This window comes from Rhinolophus hipposideros (genome assembly GCF_964194185.1).
Source record: "Rhinolophus hipposideros genome assembly, chromosome: X".
Lineage (NCBI taxonomy): Eukaryota > Metazoa > Chordata > Mammalia > Chiroptera > Rhinolophidae > Rhinolophus > Rhinolophus hipposideros.
The window spans coordinates 122,164,058-122,177,688 of NC_138046.1; the positions used below are offsets into that span (position 1 = coordinate 122,164,058).

At 45.7% G+C, this 13,631-nt stretch overlaps 1 protein-coding gene across 4 annotated transcripts in view; it reads right to left on the reverse strand.

The window, feature by feature from the left end:
* The window catches only part of CLCN4 (chloride voltage-gated channel 4), a 63,110-nt gene that overhangs the window by 27,576 nt on the left and 21,903 nt on the right, over positions 1 to 13,631 (reverse strand). Inside the window, exons 1-5 of one of the 4 annotated variants that reach the window (XM_081043750.1) lie at positions 11,051 to 11,193; positions 10,811 to 10,965; positions 9,491 to 9,590; positions 5,819 to 6,006; positions 2,871 to 2,993 (exon numbers count right to left, since the gene is read on the reverse strand). In XM_081043750.1, the coding sequence (XP_080899876.1) occupies positions 2,871 to 2,993; positions 5,819 to 6,006; positions 9,491 to 9,590; positions 10,811 to 10,965; positions 11,051 to 11,177 (693 nt within the window). In that variant the 5' untranslated portion in view covers positions 11,178 to 11,193. Of the gene's footprint in view, positions 1 to 2,870; positions 2,994 to 5,818; positions 6,007 to 7,307; positions 8,327 to 9,490; positions 9,591 to 10,810; positions 10,980 to 11,050; positions 11,194 to 13,631 lie in introns of those variants that run through there. The other 3 variants (XM_081043752.1, XM_081043751.1, XM_081043753.1) reach the window with 3 other exon arrangements.

A 13,631-nucleotide genomic window follows, 5' to 3' on the forward strand; every position in this document is an offset into this window, starting at 1 on the left:
ATACTATTCGGCAGTAAGAAAACATGAAATAGGACCATTTGTGACAACATGGACGGATCTTGAGAATATAATGCTAAGTGAAATAAGTCAGACAGAAAAAGCAGAGAACCCTATGATTTCACTGATATGTGGTATATAAACCAAAAACAACAAAAGAACAAGACAAACAAATGAGAAAGAAAAACTCATAGACACAGACAATAATTTAGTGGTTACCAGAGGGTAAGGGGGTGGGGGGTGGGTGATGAGGGTAAAGGGGATCAAATATATGGTGATGGAAGGAGAACTGACTCTGGGTGGTGAACACACAATGGGATTTATAGATGATGTAATACAGAATTGTACACCTGAAATCTATGTAAATTTACTAACAATTGTCACCCCAATAAATTTAATTAAAAAGTAAAAGCATATTAATAAGACAATAACCCATGTACCCACTACCAAGGTTAAGATAGCAGCGTGGGTACCTTCGGAAGCCGGCTCTCTGCTTCCTCAGTAGAACTTCCCTCCTCCCCCACCCCAATAGTCTCCTTGCCTTTCTTTATGGCCTTGGCACATACAGAGGGTGCCAAAAAAATGTATACACATTTTAAGAAAGGAAAAAAACTGTATTAAAATTACGCTGATGGTAACCACTTTAAGCACCTCTTGTCATTGCAGAAGTCAAACATAACTTGTTATCGGTATATATTGAATATTACAATTTTAATAGATTTTCCTTTCTTAAAATGCGTATTCGTTTTTTTTGGGCACCCTCTGTATCACCCTCTGTGTCACTAAACAGTATGCTGCTGCATTTTGATTGTTCATGGACTCTATGTAAATAGCATCATACTTTATATAGTCTTCCGCAACCGACTTTTTTCACTTAATATTGCTTTTTCAAGTTTCACCCCTATCAGTGTGTTCCCTGCACTTTTTTCACACAGGAAACTTAATGCCAAACTCAGGAGTTTACTCCTTTGAGTTAAGCTCTCACAAAGAAAGATGCCTGCTTCAGACGAACAGCAAGTCCAAGCAGCCCCTCACAGACAGAGCTCATGTCCGAGCTCCCTGACTGTCCGCAAGATCCCAAGCTAAGCTGGCATCTCTGGTTCTGGGGAGGGGGAGACGGGATTGCCCATCACAACTTTCATTGCTGCTTTGAATTTTCCACCAATTCCCTTTGGCCATTTCCTTATTTTGACAAGGCAGCTTGAGTCAAAAAACGCCTACTGTTGGCAGTGGGGTCATAAACTGAGATGCCAGCAATGCTCTGTTCTTTTTAATGTGTATGGTGCCTTCGGTCTTAGACAGCCAATAAAATGCAGTCAGTTCTGCCATAACGCTTGTTTTGAAAACACGAACTGGTTCCAATGTGATTCATGCATCAGGGAAGAACTTGAGCGGAACACAAATTTCGCATCTGTTTATGCACAATTTCATCTGGGAGAAACATGGGGTGAACACAGAAAACTGCACCAGCTGAACCCAGCCAGGCAGAGATACACAAAACGCACACAGGCACATGCCTCAAACATCTACCAGTTCACACGTGCGCTAGAGAGTATGTATATATTTCTTGACCAATCAACTATGTAAAACTGGGCTACTGTTTTCATGAGGCTCCTATCTTTTTTATACGTGTCACTGACAAAGCTTTTGAGTGTTACACCCCTAACCCCACTTTCCCCACAAGCTCTGTGGTTTGTTTGTACGATTTTGCACAGCCCTGTGATTTTTAGGAATGCACGTTGCATTACAGCAGAACTGACTGTATTGAGGAATTAGGGTGGTACCGCAGCTTGTTTTTCGGGGTCCTGCAGCAACATGTTAATATAAACCATCAAAAAGTCAGCGTTAACATATTAAGTCTTTTTTTCCTATCTTTCCTGGAACAAGACATGTCAAGCTTTTCTTCCACAGTCTTTTCATTATTCCAGCCCTTTTCATGACCCTCCTAGACCAGAGGCAGTGTTGGTGGGCACCACATAAGACAGTGCGTGCAGGAAGCAGGGACCAACGTGGGCCCGTCGCCATTACCAGTCACATCTTGAAACTCGCCATCTCTACTGCCTATGGGCATTGCTGAAGCATCAACCTGGAGGAGAATTGAACTGCACTGACCAGAGTGATAATATAAGAACATTAAAAATTATGTCTGGCTAAAATATTCACTCTCTGGGCTTTGTAGGAATTCACTGAATTAGTACCCAGTAGATCATCCTAGGTTTGAAATTTAGTCTCAGACATTCCTCTTGATCGATAAGGTCACCTCCCTCCTACTTTGGTTACATGAAAGTGCTGAAAAATATTTATAAGACTCTAAACTCACAGGGGTCCATTCTCGGGGCAGGCACTGAATGTGGGATGGAGATTTTTAAAGATTGCTACTACTTTGTCACCCGAAGAGCAAATCGTGGCAAGGGAGTTTACTCATCAGTAAACTTTCTGAGCACAAAGCTCCACTATCGTCTATTTCCGCATTACGTCACAGATGTACTTATGAGTCACGAAAGTGCCACATCTATATGAGTGGTTAATGAATTCTGATTCCACAGGCTTTAGGGGTTATGCCTGGTTTCACAGACGAGAATTGAATCATCTAATTTAAGCAATAGAGCACAAATCCTAAATACAGATCTTAAATCCTAGCTGCAACTCCCAGCTTACCAGCTTAGTGACCGTGGGCAAGTTACTTAACCTGTCTGTGCTTCAGTTCCTCAGCTGTCAAATGAAGACTAATAGTAGCTACCTCACAGGTTCATTGTACGGGCTAAATGAGTTCACAGACGTCAAAGGCTTGGAACTGTGCTTGGCACATTAAGTGCTACATACGTATCTGACCTTCTCATTATTGGCACAAAAGAAATTCAGCCCCCACTCACCTCTGGTATACCAGAACCGCAGGCGTAGGGTGCAAATACGCGCACCAGGGAGACAGCCAAAAACGCAAACAGCAAGGCCCACAGGATGTACATTAGGTAATTCAGAATGTAAGCACTGGCACCCTGAAAAACAGACACAAAACAAGAAAGAGCCCATCAGCCTCGGCACACCTGAGCCCGGCCCGCCCCTCCGCTGTGAAGGAAGCGGTGGCCAGATCGGGCAGCTTCTGTCCTGGTCCTGTGTCAACACAAAGGCCAATGTTGGTTTTATCGGCTGTTGCTATTGCTACAGTCAACACCCACAAACACAGCACCGGGGCTTCTCCACAAGCTGTGTACACACAGCTTCTACCGGGTGAAATCTCAGTGGCCATGGAAACCGGGACTGAGACTCGGCTTTAATCACCACTTGTGCCAGAGTTAATGAAAGGTGTGACGCAGACAATTCTGTCTTCGAGCCCCTGGAGGGTTTGCTTTGTCGAGTCTGCGGTGGCTCCGCCCCTCTTTGCTTTCACTAAGGCCACCGCCAGGCCGCAGCAAGCAGCCGCCATGCCACTGAGTAAGTGTGAAAACTGTAGTCTGGAATACTGCTACTCAGGTGTGCTCCCTGGGCCAGCAGCAACAGCTTCACCTGGGCGCTTTAGAAATGCAGAGTCTCAGGCCCTGCCCCAGAGCTGCTCGATCAGACACTCCAGAGGTGAGGCCTGGCAACACGAGCTTCAACAAGCTCTCCAGAAGACTGAGGAGCATGTAACAGTTGAGAGGCACTTGTGGGGGTGGGGGGGGACTTGATCATCTCCTCAGAATAATTCATTGAACTATTTCTTCCAGATTATCTGATGTGTGCAGAATGCTTTCTGACCCAAACACACAGTCTGAGCAATTTGACGCAGAAGACCTGGTCTGCTGGGGAGACACCACATTTCTCCAGGCCTCAGCTTCTTGTCACCATCTGGATTATTCAAGTGAGGGAGAAGGAAAGCAAGGTCACCTACAAGTCAGGCCATGGCCACAGCCACATGTGTGCCTATTAAGTACAAAAACACGTTCCAGGAGACTGCTTTGGCCTTTACAATCACATATATTCACACCCTATGTGGCGAGAAATCAGACTGAGGAATACATTTCACACACTTAAAAATGTACTTTTTTGAGACTAAAAATAACTTCTCACTCTTGCTAACAGTAATTCTTGAATCAAAGTATAAATCTTAGAAACGACTGAAAAGATGGACGGCCATGTTTCCCAAAAAAAAAAAACATATTGCAAATAGGAGAGAAGAAATGAAATATGGCACTCAGCCAATTTTGCCTGCCCACTCCCATCAAGCAGAGAGAATTTATTTTGGAAGTAACGGAGAGCACCGACGATGTATGAGATTTCAAGATCCCTGTCTACTTCTGAGACTTGAAGGAATTAATTTTCAATTCTGCCCAGAGAGAGGTTTAGCAAAATGGCCAAATACATTCCAAATATCTTCAGCTGTGGTAACTCCATAGGGGGATAAAAAAAAAAGTGGGGGCAGGAAGAGATGAAGAAATAGATTACATCTATCTTCTAAGGATAGTTCTAGCTTGAATGGTCTTCACATTACCCTTAATGTGAATCTTGGCAACCTAGCTCCCCCTCACCTGGGTTTCTGATCTGTCAATGACCCACAGTCATTGTGGTAACCACTGAACTGGGTTAGAAGTTAACCCTTTTCCCAAACTAAGATTTTTATACAGATCTGAAGCTCTAAGTGCCCTGAAGGCAAGTGCCCGGGCAGCGGTTCACAACTATACCCCCAGTGGCCTGGGACACTCCCATCCGAGAGACCCACAAACATCCTCTGCAATGTGCTCATAAAATGCACCGGAAAATGACAACTTTAACCACAATGAGAGAGATACCACTTCATACCTGCTAGGATGGCTCGAATCAAAAACACATAACAAGTGCTGATGAGGATGTGGACAAATTGGACCCCTCATATTCTGCTGGTGGGACTGTAAAATGGTGCAGTCACTTTGACAAATAGTCTGGTGGTTCCTCAAAAGGTTAAACACAGAGTTACCATATGACGTAGTCATTCCCCTACTAGGTATATCCCCAAGAAAGTTTTCCACACACAAAAACTTACACACAAATGTTCAAAATAAAACCATTCATAATAGAGCAAAACAGAAGCAACTTATGTTCATCAACTGATGGACAAATAAAAGGTAGTTTATCCATATAATGGAATAGTAGTCGGTCATGAAAAGGAGTGGTGTACCGTTTTATGCTGTAACATGGATGAACCTGAAAAACATGATGCTAAGTGAGAGAGGTCAAACACAAAAGTCCACATATTGTATGAAATGTCCAGGATAGGCAAATCCGTAGAGGCAGAAAGGAGAATAGCTGTTGCCAGGGGCTGGGGGGATGGGGGAGGATGGGGAATGACTGCTAATCGGTACAAGGTTTCTTCTGGGGTGATGACCAAGATCTAAAATTAGATTATGGCAATAGTTTCAAAACTCTGTGACTATTCTAAAAGCAATTAAATCATACACTGTAAATGCATACAAACCATAAGGAATGTGAACTATATGTGACTAAAGCTATTCTTTTCCAAAAAAAGAGAACATCTTTTCTCCTTAATTAGAAGGTAGAAAAACCAACCCTATTTCTTCAGTATGATCAACACACTTCTCTTGGTAAGAAAAATAAAGCCAATCATAAGACTTTTTAAAACATACATATGTATGTTGCACATGAAGCAGTGAGGAAGGGTTTTCCACCTGAAGTTTGAAAATTAGAGCCAGAAAAAGCCAAGTCGCACTAGTATGAGACCACGGACAATTATCACGGCAGGCACTTGAAGGGGAGAGCACGGATATTCACAAAGGACCCCAGGACGGTGCAGAGCCCCTGCGGAATGGCGGGTGTTCCCAACCAGGACCGGCTGTGCCCAGAAACCCACCTCTGACTGATTCACCAGCAACTCCGACCATTTCTGCCACAGGGGACACTTGTCCCTGTCCTCAAAAGTAGTCTCGTTGGAAGTCCAGCAGCACTGCTCGTGGCTGTACCAGAAGGCAGACAGGCAGACCCCCTCTTTCAAGTCGGTCATCCAGTCGACGGCAAGATCGATGACCCCAGCCAAGGTGCCTGCGAGAAACAGCAAGAGTCACTTAGAGGACTCGCCCCGTGATGCAGTGACAACGCACAGCACGGAGCCAGCACAGGAGCATGTCAGCACACATACGGGAAGTTTCTTTCAGTAATCGTGAAGTCCCCTGAGCATTTGTGGTGTGGGCAAGGCAGTGCCCAGCCCAATGAGACAGATACAAAGGCTAATGATATGCGGTCCTCGGGGGCCTTAGTCAGGAAGGAGACACACAGACCTTAACTCATGGCAAACCACGGGGGCCGCGCAGCTTTCAGAATTCATCCTTCCAAACTTCAGAAATAGGGTACACATACCCGATAAGTGATGTAACCCCTCAGGGGCTTCTGGGGCAGGACGCTGGGGTCACACACATTAATATTTCTCAGGGAACCATGACAATTCAGACAAAATGGAGGCATAATGACTATAACAGCCTCATCATTTAAGTAAGGTTTAGCCACCAAATGGGAACCAAACTTGGAAAATCTCACCCATTGGAACCTTCTGGATTTTTGAATTATGGATAAGGGATTGTAGATCTATATAAGTAAACAAGTGCTTTAAAGGCTGATCGAAGTGGGATAAAACAGTGTTCAGTGGGCCCCAAAGGGCTACCTTGGCTCTCTTTCTAGAATAAGCCATTCTTCCAGTCTTTTCTAAAAACTACTAAATTTTTCAAACTTCTACTGAATCCTATTATAGTATCACTCCCCACCTGCATCAATACCAGCAGCATCCACATACCTGCATCCGAGGCTCCTCCCACCTGGCTATACCTGCTACGTCAAAGCTACTCACTGTTCTGAGAAGAATGCCCGAATCCTTAACAGGTCACAGATTCGAACAGCTTGCTCCCCAGATCTCTCCAGCCTTGTCTCTTTCCATCACTAAGCCCCACACCCTGCCCACTCCGTGTTCCCAGAGCCCACCAGACTCTCCTCTCTACACCAGCTCAGGCAACACTGTCCTCTCCTACCACCACCCTGGCAATCTTCTATTTATCTTCCAGATTCTGGCATTTATATCACCTCCTTAAGGAAGCCTTCCCTGATTTCCTAAGTCTCAGCTAGGAGTACTTCCCACACATTCAGCCATCACCATACCTATCACAGGATTGTATACTTTAACTGGATGAATTACATGGTATGTGAGTTATACCACAATAAAGCTGTTACACACACACACACACACACACACACACACACAGTGGCTGAGGGGAATGAGGCTCAGAGAAGGGGAAGTGTACTTTTAGGAAAGGTGGTCAGGAAAAGCAAGTGAAAAATGACATTTGAACAAAGACCTAAAGAAGATGAGGAAGGGGTCCTGCTGATATCCAGGGGTGAGACCCAATGATCACCGCAAATTCCATCACCATCCATACATTCGTAATCACATTATCCTGTACCCAATCTTCCTGGCTGGCTGTTTCTGACAGTGCTGCCAGTCTCAGCTTCGTTCTGCGTCGCAACAGCGACACCCAGTGGTGGTTCCTGATAAATGCTTCGTTAGTGGCTCCTGCTAAATCTTTCGTTCTGTGGAGCAACAGTGACATCTAGTGGTGGCTATAGAGAAATGCTTCGTTAGTAGCGCCTGATAGATCTTTCGTTCCGTGGAGTAACAGTGACATCTAGTGGTAGCTCCTGATAAGTGCCCTGAAGAGGAGACCCTTCTTGGACCTCCCCACCTCGGGAGTCAGCATACAATGTCCAGGGTGCCCCTGAGGAGATGACAGTCCAGGCAGAGGGACACCTGAGTCCTCTCCACCAGCTGGAGAACAGGAAAGTGAATGGGGCACAGTTTGCTGGCTTCCCCTTCAAGGAAATCAGATCAAAAGAACACTTCAACCACCTTCGTTGTATCATTGCATTCTTGCCTTCCTCCTATGTTCATTTGCTGATGGATACAGGGGGACCACCCTTGTCCAGTGGTTCTCACCCAGGCTGCAAAGTGGAATCACAGGTGGAGGGGGGCTGGAAGGAAGTGGAAAGGGTCTTTACTCAGTGCTAAGGCATCATCTCCAAATATACTGTTTAACTGAAGCCTGGGCAGCAGTATTTTTTTTAATTCCCCAGGAGATTCTTCCTGAAAGAACTGACAAAAATCAGATTGATAGTGAAGCCAACTGGTCAATATCAGGTGTGTTACAGATAGCCCAATCAGGCTCTTAGATTAGTCAATATATCTACGCTGCACTGTTTACTCCAAGATGCCAGAACATCTATTCCGGATTTCGTTTAACCCTATCTATTTCTCCTTCCTAGGAGCCAAGAATAATGACACAGTGTATGGTTTTATAAATCCATTCTAAATAAAGACATCAAAATTCACAGCAAATTCCCACCCTGCCCACCTTCGAAAGTCTTCATAGAAACAGTCAAATTGGGAGCAAGACACCGTATGGCCGCAAAATCTAATTCCCTTCCCACACTGCAGCTATTATATACTGGGAATGCCACGGGGAGAGGAAGAATAGAATGGGAGAAATGGACAGCCAGTTGCTGTGACTAGAAGCATTGCCCCGTAAACACTCCCTGGCAACCAAGCCCCTCCTACCACTGTATATGGGATAAATAAAAGAGCACCCGGAAAGCGAAATCCTTTGTAACCACAAAGTTATATCTGCGCCACATGAGTGTTGTCTGAGAGCATTTGCTGTGTCCCACCCGCATTATAGTCATTGTCTGATCAACCCCATACCCAAAACTTTTATGTGACTACAGGTAGGGGATTTTTATTAAGGGAATCTCTTTAGCATGCTCAAATTCTTGACTCTTAGACATTAACGTTCGCCGCCTCCTAAAAGGAAGTAGCTTTCAGGAAACCATTTCCAGGCAGAGTTGGTGCATTTGGTATTAAAAGGACAGCTTTCTCATCCATGTGTGCAACCACTCACTCTGGAAACATCTCCTGCTCGCAAGCAAGGTGCTGGGCTCTTAAAATGAAGGACACAGCGTCCCTGAGGGTGAGAACAACCTATGGGCTGGAGGTACCTCCCCTGGGCCGGCCTCAGCTCCTGCAGCATGTCGTATTACTTTGAGTGTCGGAGGATGTTTGCAATTCACTGCAGGGCCTGCCAGTATTACTGAAGAGCACTCTCCTACAGCATTTTATTCCCAGAGATGAAAATTTCCCCAGACTTTCTTGCCTTCTACATCACCAAGTAGGACAGAATGTAAAATGTGCACTGCCGATCAAATCCAGTATGGCAACAGACCTTTGTACTGTGTGGAAAGGGCCAAGCTGCTTTTCGATTACAGCTCTCCAGGGACCACGCCTTGAGATCTTACCTTGTTGACGACTGATTTTCTGTTAAATGTATGTTCACGTATTTTGCTCTTAGATGGTTCAAGTACGAAATCCCTTGCATAAGGTAAAAGAGAAACACTGCCTTCTCAGAACACCATCCCCAACGGCTGGCGCCCCGGGTTTCGGCATCTCCAGCTTGGTCACACAAGCGTGAGCGGCGCACACCTGCCCACGTACCTGCCAGCAGGCCAATGAGCAACATCACCACCCATCCCGACCAGGCATCCAGCAGGCCCTTGATGAACTCCCATATGGACTCCTTGCTTTTGCTGGTTATCTAGAAACAAAAAGACACCGTCGTTGATCTGGACACGTTTTCTAATTCGGGCTCCCTTCCCCGAAACTCGTTCTCAGGAAATAGGGGTTTTGAGAAAGCAAATGTAACTAAGCAACTGAATTCCCACTTACATTATTCTTTCAGTTACTTACCACAATGAGAAAATGGCCTTTCTAGTTCAAAAATTTCGCTTCATTAAACAACTTACTAAGTGTGATTTGATCTTTGATGATTCAAAAGCCATTTGGAAGGGAGACATCAAGTCAGAGTCACCGTGTTGAATAAGAATTACTATTTTAACTACACTGCGAGGTCTATTCACAAAAGAACCTCTTCATGTCCTTCTTTGGTTTTCAAAGTTAAATGTTCACAGCCCGCACTTGGAATTCACTAGCATGGATCACCCTTACCAGGCAGATGGATGCACTGAAACACATTGCACGAGCACCACTTCGCCTCCCTGTGTTAACAGGGTTCGGCTGCTGTAGCACCTAAGGACCCACATGGACACGGAGGGGCGTGGCTCTGTTCCAATACAACTTGACTAACACAGACAGGTACCGAGCTGGCGGCAGCCCGAGGGCCGTAATTCAACCACCTCTGCTCCGGAGTGAAGGCTGCCCCATCGCCCACGTTCCTCCACGTTGGAGCCCAGAAGCTAGGTCATCTTGACTTCAGCCCCCTCCCCACACCCGTCTCCTCCTCCTTTCCCTGCCAACCTGCGGGAAATGACATGGCCCTCTCGATATCACTCCAGCCTACTCTGAAGCTGCACTCCCTGAGGTCGATCACAGCCGCCACACTGTTGGTTCATGTCTGTGGGGAGTGACCTGGCTGGCAGCCGTCTCCTCGCCACTCTGTCCTCCTTTCACTTGTGACCACTTTTTGCTGGTGCACCTCCCTCATTTCTACCTCCTTCTTCCAAGTGTCTGTAACAGGTGGCCCATCTTCCTCCCACTGCACTACTGCGTCCTGGCATTGCCGAGGGTCCTGACCACCTCCTTACTTCTCCCTCTACAGAGGCAGGCCACCTGGGCCACTCCTAAAGCTCTACGTGACACAGCCTCCCACCCAAAGCACCTGCTATGATCATTATTTGCCCATATCTCTGCGTCTCCTGCTAGTCCTTCTCTTCCTTAGAACCTAGCCCCGTACATGCCACGTGACCCTAAGCCCGAGCTCAGTCACTGTCCGACGTGTCTGTTATGAATGCCACCTACCTTTCTGTGTCTGTCCGTGTCACGTGACTTTTCCCTCAGCCAGTCGATGGTGTGGAAGTCCTCATAGGTCCCCACATCGGGGAACGGTTCATCTAGGAAATCCATCAGGTTTCCAGAACCACTCATCGCTCCTGTATTGACCATGCTAGTTACAACTGGGAGAGAAAACCTGTGGTCAAAAACAGAAGCAGGACATCTGCACAAACCTGGCAGAATAACCCACGTGCACTATTTTCTTACCTAAGAATGATTTCAGCACCAGCATCTCTGCGACGATGAAATCTATACACACATACACAGTCTGTCTTCGCACAGGGTGCTGTTCAAAAATACCATAGACTGGGTGGCTCCTAAGAAACAAATTCATTTCTCACAGTTCTGGAGACTAGGAAGTACAAGATCAAGGCACAGGCAGATCCGGGGTCTGGTGAGGGCCTGCCTCCTGGTTCAGAGAAGGTAGTCTTTCTGCGGTGTCCTCAGGGGGCGGAAGGAATTCGGGAGTTCTCTGGGGTGGAACCTAATTCCTAGCATGATGGTGTTAGGAGGTGGGCCTTTGAAAGGTGATCGGCTCATGAGGATGGAGCCCCCAGGAATGGGATCAGCACCCTTACAAAGAGACATCAGAGAGCCGCTCGCCTCTTCCACCATGTGAGGACACAGCAAGAAGTCTGAGTGAGAAGAGGGTCCTCACCCAGCTATGCCGGCACCCTGACCTTGGACTTCCAGCCTCCAGAACTGGGAGAAATAAACGTCTGTTGTTTATAAGCCCCCCACTCTGTGATATTTTGCTAGAGCAGCCCAAATGAATTAAGACAAGCCAAGAGCCACGCCAGGCTGGCGACACACTGCCCTAGGCAAGCTCTGGGTGCAGGCTTTTAATTTTTCTTAAAATACACTCAGAAGGGCTCCTGCTGCCGCAGTAGCAAAGCTGAGGGTTTCTTCCTTTCCTGCCTAAGATAATTCCACTGCCACTATTCTGGCTCCCCTAGTCCCATGTTATACCACCATCAGAGCCTGATTTACAGATCACATAGGAGCTAATTCGAGATGTAGAAAACGCTTTGCAGCAGGGCCAATGCTCACGACCAGTTAGCAGAAAAAATAACGCACTCTTACAAAGAGGTTGGAATAAGCACTAAATAGAAATTACTTTGGCAAGGAGCATGGAAATGTGAATTATAGGACGAGGACCACAAAAGTGCTGGGTAAAGAGGTGAAGGATAGTTATAAAAATATCTGAGCATAGGTTTCTCTCATTGCTTCATGTATTTTTATATCTGGAGGACTCGCCCATGACCTGATGAAAAGGCATTTTAATCAAATTGAAAAGTCGCTATGGGCAACGTGGGGTAGTCACCTTACAAGCAACAAAGTGGCCATAGTGATTGATTTATTGACCATCTGCACAACTCAGCTGCTTTAACACTTTAAAAGTTTGACGTTTGAGCCATGCCAAGCTGAAAGTTATACCTGTTGATGAGTACCCAGGGAAGAATCATGTTGCATAAGTAAGTAGCAACTAGGAAAAAAAAAAAAAGGAAGAAGTAAAATTCAAAAGCAAAGATTTCATTCTCATTTTTACAAAAGCAAGATAGTAATAGCCTCATATTGTATGTGGTAAAGAAAACCTATGATAGGGAAAATGAGATGACAGGCTGTTGACCCACAATGGGAAGCCCTGGTGAGAAAGACCCAGATAGAAGAATTGCAGAGACGCGGACATTCTATTAAGAGAGTTCATGTTACCTGAAATTTAACCACATCTCTAGTCAAGCACTAACTGCAGGCAATAATGGTTGAAACCAAAGGTCACTCTGGGGAACAATTACATCTTTAAATGTCATGGTCGTAGCAATTAGACACATAATGATAAAAGAAAATAAACATCATCTACTCTGTAGATCTAATCAGGAGTTTCCCTGGAGGCCCAGAAGGAGGTGGTGTTGGTCGCTCCTGAGGAAGGGGTTAAGAAAGACAGGAGGACCAGGAAAAGTATAAGAAGAGAGCATCCAGGTCAGAACAATGGAAAGAGTTCTACCGGGGATCCATTTGGGAGATGTGGATGGATAAGGAATGAGAATCCAGCCAAACATGGGTGCAAAAGAAGTGAACTCCAAGGACTTGCTGGAAATAAACTTAATCTGTAAACTCAATATGGTACACGGAAAAAATTGCATCCCAAATGGATGCAAATGGTCATTTGCACCTTAGAAGGGAGCCCTTGCTCCTCTCACCTGTTTCTATTTCTTCTTTCCAATAAGAGCATTTCTACTCGCAGATGATACCTGTGCTGTGCTCATGGCCTCAAGATCATCGTTTCAGGAAGGACAGCATCCTAGAAACTACAAGGTATTATCAAACAATACGGTGAATGTTGAAATAAAACTTACTACAGTAAGGGACACATTGCCATTCATCCCCCTCAAAATACTCCCCCTCGCTTCGAACACACTTATCCCATCGTCTTGCCACTTTCTGAAGCAGTTCTGGAAGTCCTCTTTCATGAGTGTCTTTAGGTGCGCTGTCGTGGCTGCCTCGATGTCCTGAATCATTTTGACTTTGGGGGATGAGCCAGAAGTCACACGGTGCCAGATCTGGTGTATAAGGTGGGTGAGGACACACCGCAATGCTTTTATTTCACAGAAACTGCTGTACCAGAAGTGATGTGTGACCTGGAGTTGTCATGATGGAGGATTATTTACAGCAACCGTAGCTCACACCCGACTGAGTGCACCAAACAAGTTGAAACTTGTCACACACTGTGAGTAAGGTTCGACACGCTGCTTCCCATTTTGAAGATCCCTGCCTTGCCGTTGGATGG